At 46.4% G+C, this 21,886-nt stretch overlaps 2 protein-coding genes and 1 long non-coding RNA gene across 3 annotated transcripts; 2 read left to right on the forward strand and 1 right to left on the reverse strand.

The window, feature by feature from the left end:
- The first annotated feature begins 1,314 nt into the window (after nucleotides 1–1,314).
- LOC110951353 (15-hydroxyprostaglandin dehydrogenase [NAD(+)]-like) lies at nucleotides 1,315–6,521 on the forward strand. Its single transcript, XM_022194357.2, has 7 exons — nucleotides 1,315–1,480; nucleotides 2,736–2,859; nucleotides 4,629–4,735; nucleotides 4,857–4,953; nucleotides 5,070–5,146; nucleotides 5,264–5,421; nucleotides 6,261–6,521. Exons 1-7 carry the CDS (start codon nucleotides 1,388–1,390, stop codon nucleotides 6,376–6,378), a joined length of 774 nt encoding a protein of 257 aa, XP_022050049.1. The 5' UTR covers nucleotides 1,315–1,387; the 3' UTR covers nucleotides 6,379–6,521.
- Nucleotides 6,522–7,982: 1,461 nt separating this feature from the next.
- On the reverse strand, nucleotides 7,983–21,658 carry zgc:56585 (uncharacterized protein LOC393297 homolog). Its single transcript, XM_022194356.2, has 7 exons — nucleotides 21,322–21,658; nucleotides 19,348–19,471; nucleotides 18,664–18,770; nucleotides 11,604–11,700; nucleotides 10,257–10,333; nucleotides 8,306–8,463; nucleotides 7,983–8,192 (listed from the first exon to the last, which is right to left on the reverse strand). Exons 1-7 carry the CDS (start codon nucleotides 21,412–21,414, stop codon nucleotides 8,072–8,074), a joined length of 777 nt encoding a protein of 258 aa, XP_022050048.1. The 5' UTR covers nucleotides 21,415–21,658; the 3' UTR covers nucleotides 7,983–8,071.
- On the forward strand, nucleotides 8,490–11,732 carry LOC110951354 (uncharacterized). Its single transcript, XR_002595719.2, has 3 exons — nucleotides 8,490–8,845; nucleotides 10,242–10,347; nucleotides 11,583–11,732. It is a non-coding gene; the product is annotated as an uncharacterized LOC110951354 (long non-coding RNA).
- Nucleotides 21,659–21,886: the final 228 nt, after the last annotated feature.

The raw sequence follows: 21,886 nt of genomic DNA on the forward strand, positions 1-21,886 counted from the left end.
TACAGTATTTAAAATGAGATTATTAATAGTATATAAACTGTTAATTGCGAATAAACTAACAGCTGGCCACTGCATTTATTTATTATTTACGGTAACTAAATACTGATCAGTGGAATTGTGTGACACCAGCTGTTGACATGTGTATTGTTTCACATGTGTGTGTGTGTGCATCCACTGCATCCTCATGCACATGCATGACACAAAACAACCACGCATCCACCTGTGAAAATCAACTGCTCCATAGTGTGACTAGTGGCTAAAAACTCCACATGGTATTGTTAATGTGAAACAGTTTGGACAGAATTTGCATCCTGCTTGATTTTTTTTTTAATTTATTTTTTTCTGAACATCAGCTACACACCTCGTTTGCCTCCTCAGATAAAAACTTATTTACTTTAACCCTCGTAATGTCCCTCCCAGTTGCCATACACCTTTTGTCCTCTGGGGTCAAAAATCACCCTGTTTTCACAGCATATACCTCTAAAGATCATGAAACCTTGTAACAGAACTTTTGCAAAGCCCAGCGTTTACATGTCGGAGTGAAAAATTCCATTAAACAAACTGAAAGTTCTACCTTATAGGCAGGTGTCATTAACACAAATTTGTTCTCCGGTAAAGTTGTATCAAGATGGAAGTCACAAGAGTTGAGATATCTGCTCTCCTTCATGCTGGCCACAAGAAGTCTGACAGAGTCAAGCAGCTGAACATCAGCCGGATGACCGTCCACAGAGTCGCGGAGAGGCTCAAGAATGTTGAAGACCTTTCAGTGATCTTTCAAGAATGGAGAAGACCTGAAAGATCGTCACCATTCTTTAGCCTCTCCGCGACTCTGTGGACGGTCATCCGGCTGATGTTCAGCACGAAGGAGAGCAGATATCTCAACTCTTTTGACTTCCATCTTGATACAACTTCACCAGAGAAAAAAATTTGTATTAAGGACACCTGCCTATAAGGTAGAACTTTCAGTTTATTTAATGGAATTTTTCACTCAGACATGTAAACGTCTCTAAAGATCATGAAACCGAGTGTAACAGAACTTTTGCAAAGCCCGGTAGTATAAATTGTCAAGCAAATCTGTGTAATCCCTTTAGTCTTACTCTTGTCCAACCCATTACCGCATTTTTTTACACTCATTTTGGAATTTAGTGCTAAATAGACCTTGTTTCCACAAAAGCATATGACAGCAAAAGATTTTCTTTGGATCAGAATGGCCTCAGAACAACAAGAGGGATAATTTTAAAGCTACCAGCACCTAAATGGTAGCATCACAAACACCTGGTTGATTTTTAACTGATGACCTCTGACACCTTTACTTGGGGCATATAAAAGTCCACTGGCTTTTGATCTGCTGCAGACATCAGTTGAGTTCACCCTCTCGTTTCCAAACATGGCATTAAATGGCAAAACTGCAGTAGTGACTGGAGCAGCTCTGGGGATTGGAAGAGCAATAACGGAGATACTTGTGCAAAATGGTGCCAAGGTAAAGTATTACTTCAGTTACTGAGTACGTACTTGTGCATGTTGATCGTGTATCTTTGAAGCATTACAGGTACAACAATGAGAGAAAAGCTGACTTTACTGTATTACTTTACATCGCTCTATGTTTGGCAATCTGTGTATAGTTTAGAGCACTTATCTACATTAGCTCAGTTTAGTTTATGCTCAGTAAATCTGATATAAAGTCATGTCATATATAGTTAAGTAGAGTCCGTATTGAAGCCGAAACTGCACTGAGACAAAGTCCAACCCGTTACAAAGTGGTCATTCTGTGTCAACTCGGCGAGATTAAGGGAGATCAGTCGCTTGATCATCTCAGATCTCTTGAAGCTTCTGAAACTGATGTCTGCCTTTTTTAAAACTAAAATTCCTGAATTTTTGGAAATTGGAAAAGATTCCACTTTCAGATGTCTGTATCTCTTAAAGTATATGTTCTAAACTAAAGTCTTCAAATTTTCAGGAGCTGTTCAGAGATTTTTGGTGAATTGTAAGAATGCTATAGATTGTGGAAATCAACACTCATGTTTTCCCCCTTAGAACCTCTGAGATTCCAGGTTTGTTAAGACATCGCAAATACAGTGATTTTCAAAGAATTTGGAAACCTCTCTAAAGCATAGGATCTATTTGATCAACATTGTGAGAATACTGTCTGAATGATGTTAATGATGCTTAGAAAGCTTTTATATTTGAGTAGAAGTGGGAGTTAACCCGTAAGAACCCACGGTGACACCAGTGTAACAAGCACTTTGAGTGCCCCAGTCTCTTCCTTGTGCAGCTTTATGTCTGACCTTAACTCATTAAGTTCTTTAAGGAAAAAATGGGTCTGGGTGCTTATGGGTTAAGACCAATCAAAGTTGGCACACGTAATAAAACACAACCAGATGGACATCTTCAATCATGGGTAGGTTTGTGAAATTAGGGATGGTAAGAGACAGAAATTGTCTGCAAAGTATGTTGTCTTCATGCTAAAACATTTAATCTATTTAACTAAATATTTCAACTCACTGATTGAAGACAAAGCAACTTCTTCATTGAGAAAGATTCGATAAACACACAAAGGTATTGATTAACTCATGTATGCAATAAAGTCAGATAACGAATCTAGGTCAATTACTAGAGATATGGACATTAATCAACAGTGTTGTATTTTAACCTGCAAACATTCTAAAAATGCAGCCATGGAAAGCATGGAGATGTTCAATCATCTATAGCTCTTTAATGGACTTTCACGCGTACAGGTAGCCCTCCTGGATGTGAATGAAGCTGAGGCGAAGGCTTTGAAGAAAGCTCTCGACAAGCAGTACGGACAAGAGAAAACTATAGTCATAAAATGTGACGTTGAGTCCGAGGAGCAGATCAAAGGTAAGACACACACACTTTCATACTACATGAAAAGCTGCCAAAGCTCTGTGGAAATGCTGAAGGGCATTCAGTGAGGATTAATCAACAGTACATTTTATTTATACACTCCTTTCAGAACAGCCAAGGACACCGTACAAAGTCAACAGAGTTGAAACACATTCACAAACAATCTAAAACTTAAAGATGTAAAAACAAATTAAATGAACGAAATTTAATTTTAAAACAACAGAAGAAAGAAATGGAAGTCTAGAGTGAGTAGGCTCGTTTGAACAGGTGGATTTTGACAATGTCCAGGGTGTTCATGTTTGTGACGTCAGGTAGGAGGGAATTCCAGAGGCTGGAGGCTCTGGAGCCCATGGTGGTCATACTGTGAGGTCGAAGGAGGAAGATGATCTGAGAGTCCGGCTGGGTGTGTTTATTTGGAGGGGTTCAGTGAGGTATGGAGAGGAGAGGTTATTGAGGGCTTGGAAGGTTAGAAAGCATGGTTTTGTAGGTAATGCAGTGTGTGATTGGGAACCAGTGAAGTTGTTGGAGAACTGGGGTGACGTGATGGAGAGGAGTCCTGGTGATGATCTGGGCTGCAGCATTCTGAACTAGTTGGAGTTTATAGAGGTACTTGAGGGGGAGACCAGAGAGATGGGAGTTGCAACAATCCAGACGGGAGGTGACCAGAGAGTGGACCAGGATGGCGGTGCTGACGGGTGAGGGAGGGAAGTAGGCGAATGATGTTGGAGATGGAAGTATGCAGACCGAGTGATGTTACTGATGTCTGTTTGGAGTGGCAGACAACACCCGGACTCTTGACCTGTGGGGAGGGAGAGAACGAGGAGTTGTCGATGGTAATGGTGAAACTGATTTGAAACCAATGAGGCAATCACAGAGGGGGTGTGGAAGTCGGCTTGGTGGAGAGGTACAGCTGGGTGTCGTCTGCATAGCAGTGAAACTGTACATTATATTTATGAATATATGGCCGTGGAGGAGAAGATAAATACTGAAAAGGATTGGACCGAGAACAGAGCCTTGAGGAACACCAAAGAAGGGAGATGAATGGGATGTAAATATTTTTAACTGAATGAACTGAGTGCAGTCAGAGAGATGAGATGTGAACCAGTCCAGGGGTGTGCAAGATAAACCAATGGATGCCAGTCTATTCAGGAGGATGGAACGGGAGATGGTGTCAAAAGCTGCACTTGGGTCGAGAAGGATGAGAATGGATAAGAATCTGGAGTCTGCTGCCTTCAGGAGGTCGTTGGTTGTTTTAAGTAAAGCTGTTTCTGTGCTGTGGTGGGGGCAGAAACCAGACTGGAATTGTTCATAGAGGTTGTTGTTGGAGAATTGAGAGTGGATCTGAGATTCAACTGTTTTCTTCAGGATTTTTGCGAGGAATAGCAAGTTGAAAATGGGATGAAGGTTATTGATGTTGTTGGGGTCTGAACCAGGTTTCTTGAGAATTGGTGCTTCAGAGGTGATGGGACAGAACAGAGATGAGGGAGGAGTGGACGATGGCGGTGGTCAGAGATGACAGGGAGACAGGCTTTGACCAGGGGTGTCAGGAGGAGGTCAAGATGACAGGTGGAGGATTTAGATTTCCTGATGAGTTCAGATATGTCAGTAGAAGAGGGAAGGTGGAAACTTGAGAGATGGGTTGTGTTTTTTTTTTTTGTTTTTTTTTGTGGAACACTTTTGCTTCAGGTTTGTATCCCTACTTTTCTGTGAAGATGTCAACTTCAAAGTGAAATGGAAAAACAGTGTTATTTTCTACTTCCAAGCTGCCCTCCAGAAGACAGCAGATACCTTCGGAGGGATTGACATTGTGTGCAACAATGCCGGCATCTTGAATGAGGGGGAGTGGGAGAAAACTGTCTCCATAAACGTGGTAAGAGTTTCTCGTCTCACCTTACTGAGGTTAATATTATCAGCAGCTGACAGATCTGAGTGTTTCGATTCCCAAATGAACCCACGATACGAGACGTGTGGGTATCTATTGTGTGTTGCAGTTGGGTGTTATCAAGGTGACTTATTTGGCTCTGAAGCACATGAACAAGCTGACTGGAGGTCGTGGTGGAGTCATGGTCAACACAGCATCTATGGCAGGTACAGACAACGTGGCTTTTCTTTAACAGAAATAGTAGGTAGCACTTAGAAGGAAAAGGAGAGCATCTAGAGAAGGACCTAGTCCACCCCTATTTATAAAAACTTACACCCTACAGGTCTTGGCCCATTTCTGACCTGTCCTGTCTATTCAGCCACGAAGCACGCCGTGGTGGGCTTCACTCGGTCCATGGCGGTAAGGATATGATGCAGTTTAGCCGTTACAGAAGTAGATTAACAAATAACAGTTTGACTTTATTTTCACATTTTTCTTGTGTATTAACAGAAGTGTGTCTGTGTGTGTCTTTTACAGCTGGCCTCTGCTGTCTCAGACTATGGTATTCGCTTCAATGCAGTTTGCCCAGGTTTTGTCGAAACTGACCTCAAGGTCAAATTTCCATTCAAACTGGGACAGTTCTCCCACCTGTCTGATGTAGGAAAGGAAATGGTTGAACAAATGGGGACAATCCAGTGAGTCTCAGTTGTACAGCAGCTTGTATTGCTGTGGTGGAAACATTTACATTTTTTTTTTTTTTTTTTTTTGAATACGTGGGGTCCTCGGTTTATGTCATCGACCTAAAGCGAGTCATTGTTTCATTGGAACTGGTTACGTGGAACTAGTTGGCTATCAGAGCAGACGAATATTTCGTCACGCTGCGCTATCAGACGGCTTTGTTTACATTCGCTGGTTGTACGCCACCTTGGATTGTGCTACATTCGCTAACTTTTTGCCCTTCATTATGGCTCCTAAGCATGAGTCAGACTCTTGTAAAAACAGGTCAACATATTCTGTTATCTTCTTGTAAAATGACTCATACATGCATGAAAGTCGTTGGTATCTGTGACTTTTCCAAAAAAGTGATTGATATTGTGGTGCATGTGTTGTTTACATTTTTGACGGACTTTCGGCTTATGATGGTGAAAGTCGACTTAAATCTATCCATAGGAATGGAACTCAGACGTAAGTGGAGGACTCCCTGTATGGGCTTATCTGTCAATTTCCAACCTAACTTTGCAGCCATAAACCTAAAAACATGCTGAAAGTAGGTCAATGGGCAATTTAAAAAACACAATTATCTCAAGGAATTTGATAAATCAAGTTAAAATGTCACAGATATGTTTTTAAATAATCATATTTTGTGATGTAAAATAATGTTGTTGCTTTTTTCAAGCAGGTTACAGACGGTCCAGCAGAAATTATTTTAAAAATCTGATTTGAAATGGAACAAACCAGTTGGAATGCAACCCAAACCACAGGACATTGCTAACAGGCTTCTTCTGTTAATCTGCTCCTTATTTTTCTGTTTCAGACCGTCTGTGGTTGCTGAGTGCGTCCTCGAGCTGGTGACGGACGAGACAAAGAATGGAGACCACCTCTTGGTCAAGCATAATGAGAAGTCATACGTAACTTTTCCCGAAGTGCTGTAGAAGCTCCTGGAAACAAGAAATCACAACACCATCATACAGAACCAGGAACCAGAACCAAGTCTTCTGTGTGAACCCTGCAGTTAAAACTGGCTGCAGTGTTTCTATTTGTTGAAAATGAAGTAAATCATCAAATTCAGAGTGTACGCCAGACTTCTGTCCTCAAACATCAATTATCTGTTGTCTGTTACATTAATGAACTTCAGTAATTTAAAATAAGCTTTGACGTGATAAAGAAATCTTTGTTTTCAGTCATTTGCAGTCACACAAGCAGCACCATATTGCAACAAACTGTTGGTATCAATGACACTACTCATTTACCAGTTCTCTACAGATGAGAGAGATAATGGATTAAAGTTATGTCAGTTAGTGGAATTCGATTCATTTACCTTCCAAAGTTCGTAGTTTCATCCAGAGAGTTGTTGTTTTAGTCCCCCCGCTAGCTTTGTTTGGATTAGAAAGAAGCAGCACAGACAAACATCATTCTGCAGACACCTGGACTATGGTACTCTAATGTTGTGCAGGTTTTTCTGTCCTGACCAGCGGTTTTATTCATGTTGACTCCTTAGCAGGCTGGAGGTGACATTACATCTGTCGCTACAAAGCTTATAATGTTCAGTGTTTAAAGAAACTGCTGGAAACACGCACTCTGTTACACGTTATTAAGGTCATCCTTTGCTGTTGCACTGGACCTTACGATAGAAAAAAATCATCATCCACATGACAAAGTACTTTGGCAGATAGAGCAAAAGCTGGATACCCAAAAGGCCAAACAAAGCCAGGCAAAATAGACACATAAAATCAAAACAAGATGCTACAATACAATGTCAGTATTAATAAGCAGCAATGAAGACCTTTATCTGTTATTGTTTTTCGAAGTTTATTTTGAATATTTCAACATAAAAAGAAAACAGCAACAAAAGACAATGAATAAGTTGTTAAAAAAAAGGAGTGGGAAGAAGTCAAAGCTTATCTAATCCCACCCCTTCTCCTTACATAATGACTGCAAATCTATTCATTCTGTTTCTTCAAAATACTACCATTTATAGACAATAATAATGACAAAAATAATGATGGTGTACATGATTTAGAATGAACATACACCAATATGTCCATTTACATTCATATCAAAGGACCTAACAACAGGAACTTCCTGAACCTTCTGAGGTGGAAAAAATGCAAAATAAAGTAGTTTTGTATTTTTTTTTCCAATAAAACCAAAGAACTAGACTGTGAATTTACTTGTATAATGTAAAATGACAAAATCCCAAAAAACAGTCTCTCTCCTTTTAACTTAGAGGATGAAACGGTTAAACTCGGGTTTATTACTATAAATTAACTGAGCTTTCAGTGCGAATGTATTTGCCAGTTCAATAGTGGCACCCAATGGTCAACAATCAACGCTGCAGTTCTGTATCTTTGAACAGTCATCTGCTAAATGTCCCATCTTCAGTTTGTGCAGTATAGAAGATTTACTGTTAGTTAAGCAAAAGTGTTGCTGATTATTTAGCAGTTCTTTAACTAAGAAATTAAGAAGAAACTCATAAGAAGCAAATTAAAAAAACAAGAGAAGGATTTTATGTAGAAACATCTCAGCAACTCCTGAAGATATTTAAACTTAGTTTTATTCTGTCCATGAAAGCACTGAGAAACACTGATTACAGGATTCAGTCTGAGGGGTTAATTCTGCCCAGAGCTACTCGGAGAACGATGGAAAAGTCACGTATTGTTTTCCTTTCCTGAACAACATGAGGGCTTCTCCATTTTTGGTCTCATCCGTCACCAGCTCCAGGAGGCAGTCGGCCACGTCGGACACGCTGAATGATAAAGTTACATCAGTGAACAAGCATCAACGGCGTTTTACAGAACAAAATGTAGATGTTGTGAGGCTTAGTAGGACTTAAACAACACTACACGTGCAAAGACTCACTTTATTATCCCGATCTTCTCTATGAGCTGCTGGGTCACATCAGCCAGGTGGGAGAACTGCCCCAGTCTGGCTGACATGTTGGACATGAGGTCAGTTTGGACAAAACCTGGACAAAGAACGTTGATTCGTATTCCGTAGCCAGACACTGCAGATGCAGCCTGTTAAAAAAAAAAGTAAACACAAATAGGCTTCTTATCCTGCTATGTTTCCATATGTTGGTTTTAAAGCTGTTTTAGTTCTTGAGTGCTCAGCTAAAGTCTAACAAAACACCCCTGATATCCTCTGACTGAACGGTCGTTGCTAACTTCTTTGCAGCATTTCCTGTTTACAAATCCTGCAGAGGTCTTTACAGTCAGCTAATATGATCAGAATTGCATCTGATCATATTTGGTCTGTTTCCTAAAGGTCAAGATGACGTCCTCAGATATCCTGTTTTGTCCACAATCCAAAGAGTTTACTGTCACAGAGGAGGATAGAAGAAAGAAAATATACACTGCCTGGCCAAAAAAAATCTCCACCTGCATTTAACTGAGCAAACAGGTAAGATCCTTCCATTGGATAATTACTGCAGTGATGACAACAATTTAACCCTAGCTGATGCAGTGAGGAGCTTCTCATTTTTGAAACAACCATGTTGGAAGACATATCCTGTGGTCATGGAAAGAATGTTAATCTGTCTCAGAAGGGTCAAATTATTGGCCTGCATCAAACAGAGGAAACAACTAAGGAGATGAAACGACTAAAATCAGATTAAGAACCGTCCAACGCATGATTAAAACCTGAAGGATAGCGGAGAACCATCATCTTCCAGGAACAAACTCTTAGATGATCGTAGTAAACCAGCAGTAGAACTCAAAGCTGTTTAACAGTGAAAGTAAGAACATTTCCTCATGAAGGGACTCAAAGGATTGGGACTAAACAGCTGTAGCTCTAAGAAAACCACTGATCAGTGAGAATAATCAGGAAAAAAGGCTTCAGTTTGCTATGGAGCATAAAGATTGGACTCTGGATCAATGGAAGAAGGTTATGTGATCTGGTGAGTCCAGATTTACCCTGTTCCAGAGTCATGGGGGCATCAGGATAAGAAGAGAGGCAGATTAAGTGATGCCCTCATCATGGCTAGTGTCTACCAGCCTGTAGGGGTTAGGGTTATGATCTGGGGTTGGTCAGGTTCAGCAACGTTATGTTCCCAAAGAATGAAGAAACACAAGAAGATACTGAATGACCAAATCTTTCCATCAAAGACTTGATCATTGATGGAAAGACTTGTAGTTTTTTCTTCTCTGATGATATGTAGATGTTCCAAGATGACGATGCCAGAATTCATGGAGCTCACACTGAGAATGAGAGGATCAGGGAGCATGACATGGATTGGCCTCCACAGAGTCCAAACCTCAGCCCCACTGAGAATCTTTGGGATGTTCTGGAAAAGATTTTGGGCAGCGGTCCAACTCTCCCATCATCAATAGAAGATCTTGGTAGAAAATGAATCCATCTCTGGACAGAAATAAATGCTGTGACATTGCAGAAGTTTATCGAAACGATGCCAAAGTGAATGAGTGCCGTTCTCAGAGGTAAAGGTGGGCCAACAAAACTCTGCGACTTTTTTTTGGCCAGAAAGTGTATCAATTTTAAAAGCTGGCTCGCCTCCTCTGCTCACATGTCTGGTAGGAAAGACTAAGATGCAAGGAAAGACGTTAAGAACAGTAATCAAGGATGTACAAGAAGTGAGAAGAGGCGTGTGACTTCACTGTACAAACCAAAACTATGAACTAAAAGAAGAAGTTTATGTGGACTAGCACCGGTTAGCTTCGTCCTAATATGACCGGAACAACAATGCCTAGAAACTGTTGTTATTTACAGGATTGGTTCTCTTGTAGTTTCAGTCATTTCTGCTGCAAACTGTTGGAAGCTAATGTTTTCATCGTGTCCCTAGACTGCGTTTTCTTACCGCCATGGCTCTGGTGAAGCCGACCACGCCGCTCTTGGTGGCCGTGTACACCGGACAGCTGGGCAAAGGACCGAGACCTGCAGGATAAGAGGTACATCAGTCAGTGTGAACGCTTTGATTAATAGCTTTCCTGATGTCCAAAGTTCCTGTCTCCACTGCCTACTGTCTACTTTATCAGTTTGATATGATGAGGACTAGACCTGGTGGCATTGTGCAGTGACTGTTATACACGGAAATCTGTGTGTTGCTTTGCTGAAATCAGACATGATATTGTCAAAAGGCCAAGATAGAGATTATTTCTAGTACATAAACTGAATAATAATGATGAATTCTTTACAAAAAATGTATTACTTTATGTTGTATTGGATGTAGTTTATACACTAAATGGAAATACAGTGGTCCCTCACCATATCATGGTTCACTTTTTGCAGTCTCACTGTATTGCGGATTTTTAAACTGTTTCAAGATTCAAGACCTTTTATTTATCACAAACACAATTATAAATAGTATAATGCGCAGTGAAATGTGAAGTGCACCTGTTCCAGACCGAAACAATAAGAATAATAAGAATAGTAAATTAGGTATTGCTGATTTTTCACTATTTTGCGGCATATATTTTTATATATTTATTGTTTTTGTGGTAAAATAAGCATGTTCTAGCCTAAAAAATTGAAAGCAATACAAAAACGTTTAACTACCTATTAAAACATGTTAAAATTAATTCATCTTCATCGTTTAAGTTGTAGTATTTTCACTGGTGCAAACCCATATAGAATTATATACGCTGTTAAAATTATGTAAGTTTGAGAGTGTAGAAAGTGTTTAAGTGCATAGGATTTGTTTATAAGAGTGTGGGAAATGTTTATATGAATGTAAGGAGAGTTTATAAAGCCATAGAATATATATGAATAATAAAATAAATATGGTCGCTACTTGGATTTTCACTGCGGGGGTCTGGAACGTAACCCCAGTGATAGATGAGGGACCACTGTATGTTAATTTTTCCAATCATGTTGCTTTAAAGTCTTCATGCTGTTGAATGTGAGCACTTTTACTTTACAGACACAACTTTATGTGTCTAAAAAGCAAGAGACAAGTTGCCGATTTCATTCACTGGCTCTGCAACGTTCCAAATATCAATAGCACTGTTGTCAAAAATGGTTTTCCTGCTACCTCTACTGACTCTCTTCAGACTCCTTCCTTCAAACATGCAGTGAGGAATCATGAGGCCACAGATGCAAAACACATTTTTAAATCCACAAAACTAAAAAGCAGTGCCTCCGCACAATGTGTTTCTGAACTGATGCATATGGTTCTTATTTGTAGAAAACACATGCAGGGCTTTACCTGCCATAGACGCTGTGTTGACGATGACTCCTCCTCGACCTCCACTCAGCTTACTCATGTGCTCCAGAGCCAGGTACGTCCCCCTGATAACACCCATCTACAATACAGTTTGTATGGGTGCTTCTGTCAGTTAATACCTGTGTATCAAACGTTGTGAAATGCAACAGGAAACAGGCTAAATTTAACTGTTAGCTTGGAAGAAATGTGAGTCTTGTGTGTGAGGCAGCGGTTCATGAACTGATGAGATGCCGTGAACACACCGGTCTGCCACAACATTAAAACCACCTGAATAATATTGTGTTTGTCCACCTGGTGCTGCCAAAACACCTTTAACCTGTCAAGGCCTGGACTCCACAGACCTCTGAAGGTGTCCTGTGGTATCAGGGAACAAAACGCTAGCAGCAGAGCCTTTAATTCCTGGAAGCTGGATTGAGTTTGTTTCTCCAGGTGTTCCCAAAGATTCCCGATCAGCTTGAGATCTGAGGGATTTGGAGGCCAAGTCAACACCGTGAGCTTTTTGTCACATTCCTCAAACCTTTCCTGAACACTTTACAGTGTGGCATTTGCTGCATTTCTGACAATGCCACTTCCAACAGACACCTATTGATTACAAAATGTTGTGGTTCTCCCAAATCCCAATTTAAGGATTCAGTTTGGACTTTACCATCCATGATCCTGTTGCCAGTTTACCAACCACTGCATACCAGTAAAACCCACAAACACTGCTCTGATCCATCTGTATAACCTTATGTGTTGCTTTTTTAAATCTCTCACATTGTCATACAACGAGCGAGTTGGACCCGAGCAGAGAACCACGTCTCCAAGACCAGAGGAGATGTAAAGGATTTATTGGAGGGGATGAATAATGGTGGGTGGGAAAAGCCAGGGAGCAGAAGCAGGGGGGTTCCAGGCAGGAGTGGGGGTCCAGGCAGGAGTGGGGGTCCAGGCAGGAGTGGGGGTCCAGGCAGGAGTGGGGGTCCAGGCAGGAGTGGGGTATCCAGGCAGGAGCGGGGGGTCCAGGCAGGAGTGGAGGATCCAGGCAGGAGTGGGGAATCCAGGCAGGAGTGAGGGATCCAGGCAGGAGTGAGGGATCCAGGCAGGAGTGGGGGGTCCAGGCAGGCGTAACTGGTGAAGGTTTGTTGGGGAAGCCGGAGGGGAAGGAGGATGGCGTGGGATCCCGGACAGCTGATCTGAGGGAGGCAGGAGAAAGCAAGGTCAGAAGTTGGCAAAAACTTAACAAAACAGATCATGAAGGGGGCTAGAGAGCAAACCGAACTGCGTGGTTCTTGTTTAACGCTCTGGCAGGGAGTGGAAGGCTGAGCCGGTCTTTATTGCAGGGGTGAGTCGTTAGTGAATGATCGTCAGCTGTCCGGGAGCCGTGCAGGTAGTTGATTGCCTGAGTGGAGTCAGCTGAGGAGCTAGACTCCACTCAGGCACCGAGCTGTAGGGGAAAGACAGGGCAGAAGAGCGGATGGGAGACAAACAGACAGAGACAGACAGGACAGAGGAGCGGATTGTGACAGTACCCCCCCCTCAACGGGCGCCTCCCGGCGCCCCATGGACCCAACCAAACCCACCGGGGCAAACAAGGAGCAGACAGAGACACGCATACAAACAGGGACCAGACCGAGCGGAAGGAACCAAAAAAGGACAGGAAGAGCAGAAAAAACGACAGGAGGGATGGGAGGGAGGGAAAGACGGGGGGGACGGGAGGGACAGGAAGGAGAGAAACGAGAGAGGGACTGAAGGAAACTCAAGGCTGGGACTGGACCTGGCACAACTGGACTGGGAGAGGAAATGAACATGGACAGGACTAAAGACTAGACTGAGGACAGGACTGAACTGAACTGAGGGCAGGACTGGCCTGGACTGAGTTGAGCGAAGGAAAGGACTGAACTGGACTGAGTTGAGCGAAGGAAAGGACTGAACTGGACTGAGTTGAGCGAAGGAAAGGACTGAACTGGACTGAGTTGAGCGAAGGAAAGGACTGGACTGGACTGAGCTGAGCGAAGGAAAGGACTGGACTGGACTGAGCTGAGCGAAGGAAAGGACTGGACTGAGCTGAGCGAAGGAAAGGACTGGACTGAGCTGAGCGAAGGAAAGGACTGGACTGAGCTGAGCGAAGGAAAGGACTGGACTGAGCTGAGCGAAGGAAAGGACTGGACTGAGCTGAGCGAAGGAAAGGACTGGACTGGACTGAGCGAAGGAAAGGACTGGACTGGACTGAGCTGAGCGAAGGAAAGGACTGGACTGGACTGAGCTGAGCGAAGGAAAGGACTGGACTGGACTGAGCTGAGCGAAGGAAAGGACTGGACTGGACTGAGCTGGACAGAGACTGAGCTGATCGAAGCTGAGGACTGGACCGGACTGAACTGAGAACAGGGCAGGACAGGGACTGGACCGGACTGAACTGAGAACAGGGCAGGACGGGGACTAGACCGGACTGAACTGAGAACAGGGCAGGCCGGGGATGGACAGGGCGGAGGGTCCGCTCCGGAGGACGGACCGTAGGCTGGACAGGCCGGGGATGGACAGGGCGGAGGGTCCTCTCCGGAGGACGGACCGTAGGCTGGACAGGCCGGGGATGGACAGGGCGGAGGGTCCTCTCCGGAGGACGGACCGTAGGCTGGACAGGCCGGGGATGGACAGGGCGGAGGGTCCTCTCCGGAGGACGGACCGTGGGTCGGACTGGCTGAGGATGAGTGGGCCGATGAGTCCGTTCCGGTCGGCGGAGGGTCCGTTCCGGCGGGCGGACCGTGGGTCGGACTGACTGGGGATGAGTAGGCCTGAGGGTCCGTTCCGATGGGCGGAGGATCCGTTCCGGCGGACGGACCGTGGGCCGGACTGGCTGGGGATGAGTAGGCCTGAGGGTCCGTTCCGATGGGCGGAGGATCCGTTCCGGCGGACGGACCGTGGGCCGGACTGGCTGGGGATGAGTAGGCCTGAGGGTCCGTTCCGATGGGCGGAGGATCCGTTCCGGCGGACGGACCGTGGGCCGGACTGGCCGGGGATGGGCAGGACGGAGAGTCCGTTCCGGTGGACGGCCTGGGGGTCGGACTGGACGTGGACGGGCAGGGCAGAGAGTCCGTTCCGGTGGACGGCCTGGTCGAGGCTGGGCAAGCCGGTGGGTCCGTCTTGGGGAACGGCCCGAAAGCGGGACGGTTTGAGAAAGGTCAGGGCGGAGGGCACGCTTCAGAGGGGGGCCTGGAGGCGGGGCCGGCCAAAGCCGGACTCGCCGGAGGGTCCTCCTCCGAGGACGGCCCGGGGTCCGGACAGACAGGCGGGGCCGCTCCGGCGGGCGGCCCGGGGGCCGGACAGGGCAGAGGGACCGCTCCGGCGGGCGGCCCGGGGGCCGGACAGGGCAGAGGGACCGCTCCGGCGGGCGGCCCGGGGGCCGGACAGGGCAGAGGGACCGCTCCGGCGGGCGGCCCGGGGGCCGGACAAACAACTGGGTTGGAGGTGGGTCCTCCGGGGGCGGAGCAGGATGGGAAGCGCAAGGCCTCTTCATGGACTTGGGGAAGGCTCCAGGGAGCGGAGGCGGGGCGTCGACGGCCTCCTCGGGGAGCGGAGGCGGGGCGTCGACGGCCTCCTCGGGGAGCGGAGGCGGGGCGTCGACGGCCTCCTCGGGGAGCGGAGGCGGGGCGTCGACGGCCTCCTCGGGGAGCGGAGGCGGGGCGTCGACGGCCTCCTCGGGGAGCGGAGGCGGGGCGTCGACGGCCTCCTCGGGGAGCGGAGGCGGCGCAGGATCCAGGGGCCCCTCCGGGGGCGGCGCAGGATCCAGGGGCCCCTCCGGGGGCGGTGCAGAAGGGAAGGCACAGAGCCTCCTAAGGGGCTCAGGGATGGCCTTATGCCCTTCTAAGGCCGCTGAGGTCGCGGGAACCGGAGGCGGGGCGTCGTCGACCTCCGCGGGAACCGGAGGCGGGGCGTCGTCGACCTCCGCGGGAACCGGAGGCGGGGCGTCGTCGACCTCCGCGGGAACCGGAGGCGGGGCGTCGTCGACCTCCGCGGGAACCGGAGGCGGGGCGTCGTCGACCTCCGCGGGAACCGGAGGCGGGGCGTCGTCGACCTCCGCGGGAACCGGAGGCGGGGCGTCGTCGACCTCCGCGGGAACCGGAGGCGGGGCGTCGTCGACCTCCGCGGGAACCGGAGGCGGGGCGTCGTCGACCTCCGCGGAAACAGGAGGCGGGGCGTCGTCGACCTCCGCGGAAACAGGAGGCGGGGCGTCGTCGACCTCCGCGGAAACAGGAGGCGGGGCGTCGTCGACCTCCGCGGAAACAGGAGGCGGGGCGTCGTCGACCTCCGCGGAAACAGGAGGCGGGGCGTCGTCGACCTCCGCGGAAACAGGAGGCGGGGCGTCGTCGACCTCCGCGGAAACAGGAGGCGGGGCGTCGTCGACCTCCGCGGAAACAGGAGGCGGGGCGTCGTCGACCTCCGCGGAAACAGGAGGCGGGGCGTCGTCGACCTCCGCGGAAACAGGAGGCGGGGCGTCGTCGACCTCTGCGGAGACTGGAGCCGGGGGGCCACGATGCCTCCTGGCCTCACGTCTTCGACGGCCCGGCCGCTTGGCAGGTGGTTCTATGGACGGCAGGGAGACAGGGCCCGGTTGGCTGCTTGGGGAGCCAGTAGGCGGCTCGCTCAGAGGAGCACTCAGGAAGTCACAGATGTAAGCAGGTAAGTGGTTGGCTAATCCGGGTCGCTGGCCTGCTAGCTTGCGGCCCAGGGTTATGGTTGCGTCTTGGGGATCCTCCCTCCACTTCTCCCACAACTCGTATAACGTGTTGAAATAAACGCTGTGCTCATCGCAGGAGGAGAAGATGTCCCAAGGCGTGTCTAGGGTTTGGGTCTGATTGAGAGGAACGGAGGTTCGGTTCTGGAGAGCAGAGGTCGGGGTCGGGGTCCGGTTCTGGGGAGCCGAGGTCAGGAGGATGGACGACATGTGGACAACGGGTGGGGGGTCAGAGAGGGGCGGTGATGGGGCAAGATCGCGGGAGCCACGGCACCTCCTGGTATGGTGTCCTAGGCAGCCAGGTCGTTCAATGACCGGCTCCACGATTGGCGGGGACTGGGTGTCTCCTCTCCGGGGAACATGCTGCTTCCTAGATGGTGGTTTGAGAGCTAGTCGGGTTCCCCAGAAGGGAGAGGAGGTGTCGTCGGTTAGGGTCTGGGTGTTGGCTGGGCCTGGGGCTGGTGGGGGGGAAGATGGCGCGGGTTGGGCTGCAGATGAGGAAACTTGAGTGAGCAGGGCGATGTTTTGGTTCAATTGTGCCTTAGTGGCGGCAACATCCTGAAAGGCTTGGTTGTATTGAACCAACAGGGCAGGGTCGGGAGCTACCTGGGATACCTGGCCAGTTAAAACAGTGAGTTTACTGAGTATCTTCTGGTACTTGACCGTGAGCTGACGAAAGGTTTGGTGGACTTGCCTGATGTCGGGTGGAGTGAGCCAGTCCGGCTTTGACAGCGAGTTCTCCGGGTCCATGTCTGGCCAGAGCGTTCTGTCATACAACGAGCGAGTTGGACCCGAGCAGAGAACCACGTCTCCAAGACCAGAGGAGATGTAAAGGATTTATTGGAGGGGATGAATAATGGTGGGTGGGAAAAGCCAGGGAGCAGAAGCAGGGGGGTTCCAGGCAGGAGTGGGGGTCCAGGCAGGAGTGGGGGTCCAGGCAGGAGTGGGGGTCCAGGCAGGAGTGGGGGTCCAGGCAGGAGTGGGGTATCCAGGCAGGAGCGGGGGGTCCAGGCAGGAGTGGAGGATCCAGGCAGGAGTGGGGAATCCAGGCAGGAGTGAGGGATCCAGGCAGGAGTGAGGGATCCAGGCAGGAGTGGGGGGTCCAGGCAGGCGTAACTGGTGAAGGTTTGTTGGGGAAGCCGGAGGGGAAGGAGGATGGCGTGGGATCCCGGACAGCTGATCTGAGGGAGGCAGGAGAAAGCAAGGTCAGAAGTTGGCAAAAACTTAACAAAACAGATCATGAAGGGGGCTAGAGAGCAAACCGAACTGCGTGGTTCTTGTTTAACGCTCTGGCAGGGAGTGGAAGGCTGAGCCGGTCTTTATTGCAGGGGTGAGTCGTTAGTGAATGATCGTCAGCTGTCCGGGAGCCGTGCAGGTAGTTGATTGCCTGAGTGGAGTCAGCTGAGGAGCTAGACTCCACTCAGGCACCGAGCTGTAGGGGAAAGACAGGGCAGAAGAGCGGATGGGAGACAAACAGACAGAGACAGACAGGACAGAGGAGCGGATTGTGACACACATCCTTACATTGTCCATTTCCTGCTTCTAGCCAGGCGTGAACTAACCGTGACGTCACCCGTTGGTTTCAACGCCGAGAAAATGAAGCCTGGATTTTGCTACTTCCTGGTCGCCATTTTGGATTTTTTGGAGCCAGTGACGTAAAAAGCGTCATCAAACAGACTGGACCGGAGAGCAACTAGGGGCAGGACCAGTCTATGGGCGGGCCAGACTGAGAGCTGAAGACTCTGTTATCCCGCCCACATTTTACAGCAGAGGCTTCTGTTGCTGTCTATCAAGTATAGCCACGCCCCCTGGCTCCGCCAACTTTAACGATTTATTTAAAATTCAGTATTGATTTATTTTAAGATCGGCCACCTGATCTCTCATTTTGACCATGAAAACTAACGGGAAAAAAATCCTGAGCTGTAGAACATCAGTCTATCAAATTTTATTTGTTCCGGTGATGAATTGGGGTCTATGGAGCAAAAGCTTTTTGGAGCCAACCCTAGCGGACGGCGTGATATTGCAAGTTTTTGACACTTCCGGGTGGACTTCACTTTTGGAGCCAGATGCTACGTCCATCTTTATATACAGTCTATGCTTCCAGCACATAAACTTCAATAACTCTCTGTTCACTTCCTGTGTAATACACCCCACCTCTCAGCAGGTGGCGCTATAACGAGATAATCCGTGTTGTTGACTTCAGCGTTTTAATGCTGTGGCTGATCAATGTTTAGCATGTTGTGTAATATTCCTGGTGGGAGAGCAGCAGCTGAGAGCTTCTAAGTGAAGCGTAATCACAGCCAGATGCAGTTTGTTTCTCTTTCTGCTTCTTACCAGGTTTATGGAGACAATTTTCTCCCACGTGCTCTCATTCAAGATGCCAGCGTTGTTGCACAAGATGTCAATTCCTCCGAAGGTTTCCACAGTTTTCTGAAAGGCAGCTTGAGAGAGGAAAGTATTAGTTAACAGTAAACTTCTAATTTCACAACCAAACCGACCTCTTCCTTTCAGGTTTGCAATCTGGCATCTTTCACCACAAAGAAACGGACATTTCGTTGAAGTGAAAATCGCCCAAGCTACACTTTTTCCAGCTTCTCAAACTGTCGTTTTAACTCTTCTGATAATAAACTGAACATCTTTACAGTTTTAACTGATTGTTAAAACATTTGGAATCCGTTAGCAGTGTATTGCGGGGTGTTTTTCTTCTCCATGTTGTTCATCAAAACCATGCCAGACCAGTTACTTATTTGTTCTCTCCACTATAATCACAGTAACTGTACACCTCAAAGTTCTCATTTCACGGGGCGTGGTCTCATTCTGTTAATAAATACCACTTGATAGGATTAGTTCCAAAACAAAATGCACCGTCTGCTGAATGGAACAAAAGCATTCCATTTCATTAAAACACTTGATTACTGTCATGTGTTTCTAGGCATGTTTATTTCAGTCCGGCTGTTTCCCTCTCTGCAGTGCCGCCTCCATTCTCCATGCTTTGTTTTCACAGTGTGAGTGCATTACCTTTGATCTGCTCCTCGGATTCAACATTACAGTTCAGGAACAAAGTTTTCTCTGCTCCGTATCGTTTGTTCAGCTCTTCTGTTAACCTCTCCCCCGCAGTTTTATCAACATCCAGGATGGCTACCTGGACGTGTTGAAAGGCAGATCAGACAATCAGTTACCGATTTATTACTAATGTCTATCTAAGACATGCAGTCTTAGATAACAGTCCTTCTAGATTCACAAACATGGACTGACATGTAGCTGACAAACAGCTGGAAATCAGTTGTTTCACTCCTCTCTTAAATACCATTTAATGCATGCATTGAACGTGCTGTCATGCTCCGAATAGTTTCCAGGTTATTCAAAAGCAAGTCTCTGCACATCACATGTAGGAGGAGAATCTGAGCTGAATATATTATGTAATCCTGTAGATTTTAACCTCCACATGGTCATTACTGGGGCGTAAGTTGTGAAAACAAACCTGTACTCTCTATAGGTAAACATCTGTGTGTTCTTTCTACATACTGTGCTGTACTTTTGCAGCATGGAGCATAAACTGATGTATTTTTGTTGGGGTAAAGCTAAGTGGTAGACAGTATTGGCACCAAAAACATCCATTCTGTGTCACAAAAACGTACTTGCTGAAAACATTTCAACCTATTTTATTGATTTAAACCAACTTTTTGAAAAAATATCTGGTGACTCAGTGACTGTACCTTGAAACAGGAATGAGTAAAACATGTTGCAACACATGAAATAGCCAATTCCTGCTGCACTAAATCTACTTGGAGCACGTTTCCTCAAAGACGGAGTGACTGCAAGAAAGAGATTAGTGAAGGAGGCCACCAAGACACCTATGACTCCCCTGAAGGAGTTATACGAAAGACACCAGTGTGGGAGGCCACCATGAAACACTGATGACTCTCTGAAGGAGTTAGCTGGCAGTATCATGATTTGAAGCATGGTGGTGGCATCATGATGTGAAGATGCTTCTCAGCAGCAGGCCTTGGAAGGCTTGTACAGGTAGAGGGTAAAATAAATGCAGCAAAGTATGAGAAAACCCCGGAGGAGAACCTGATACAGCCTGAAGAAAACTGAAACTTAGATTATTTTATCAGCAAGGCAGAAATGGTTTAAAGACAGAGAAGTGAATGTTTTCTGTCTGAAACTGAGCCCAGACCTCAGTCCAAATGGAGAATTTATGGCTAGACATGAAAAGAGTTATTAGTGCTCAAATCCTCGTGCAGCCTGGCAGAGCTTGAGCAGTTTTGCAAACAGGAATGAGGTGAAATGATCCAGATGTGCAAAGGCTGATTTAAGACCTAACCATATAGACTTAATGCTGTAACTGCACTAAATCCTGGTTGGAAATCAAAGAACCCTGTAAGACCCAAATATAGAAAAAAATAAGCAAAAATATATAAAATAAACAAAAAATATATACATATGTGAACCCAAGCATAGAAAAAAAGCCAAAAATAAATAAACAAAATATATATACATACAACCCAAATATACAAAAGATGAACAAAAGTAAAATAAAATGATAATAATAATACAGAAGAAAATGAGCAAATATATATACATAATAGAAAATAATATTTTTTAAAAATAAAACTGATGTTGTATTTCTGCAACAATGGGTTTTTACAGGGTTAAAGAGGAAAACTTCCATGAGGGTTGAACACTTTTTGCTGCTTGCAGTTCAATGTTTTGCAATAATAAATTGCATTTGCCACGAAAATGCAATGAAATAGCAGAAATATTCACTTAAAAAGTGCCTCTGAGTCGGCCTATGTGTTAAGTTATTTTCCTCCTCTCCCCACAGATACAATGAACCTCTATTGTGCTTGATTTCCTGAACCTTCTCCTCACTTTTTACTACAGAAAACTATTGTCTGATGACTAGTTTAACTACCTGTGACGCTGCACGGATGTATAATCAGCATTTAAAACCCAGAATATCTTACAAACTACACATCTGCGCCTTACCTGAGCACCGTTCTGCAGAAGAATCTCCGTCATTGCTTTTCCTATCCCCATCGCTGCTCCGGTCACCACTGCAGTTTTATCATTTAACGCCATTTCTCAGTAAGAAAGAAGAAATAAGTCAACCTCTGGATGTCTGCTAGGAAGAAATCCGCTCCAGAGAAGAGTGTCTTCGGGCGTCACCGCCCATCTGGAGGACGTCAGCGGGTTGAGACACGCAGAGGGAAGCGGCATCGGGTTAAAACTGCAGATGTTACTACTGAAGTCAAACAATTTGTCTCTTTTTGGAGGCAGGGGGGATGTTAAAGCAACAGATGTCCAAACTCAAGCGGAACAAATGCAGCTGAGTGTGCAATGAGTCTGAAGTAAGTTCCTGAATTCGACGCACCCGCTACAAGTGGTGCATTTAATTGTAGAAAAAACGACTTTTGATCTTAAACAAAACCTTTTTGGTGGGTATTTTGTTTGCCGAATTTTAGAGTTTCCATCCACAGTTTTGATCACATCCTAGTGGTTTCTTTAGACTGCCTTTGTTTCTGCAAATCTGCATGACAGTATAAAACTTCCA

This window comes from Acanthochromis polyacanthus, chromosome 17 (genome assembly GCF_021347895.1).
Source record: "Acanthochromis polyacanthus isolate Apoly-LR-REF ecotype Palm Island chromosome 17, KAUST_Apoly_ChrSc, whole genome shotgun sequence".
Taxonomy (NCBI): Eukaryota; Metazoa; Chordata; class Actinopteri; family Pomacentridae; genus Acanthochromis; species Acanthochromis polyacanthus.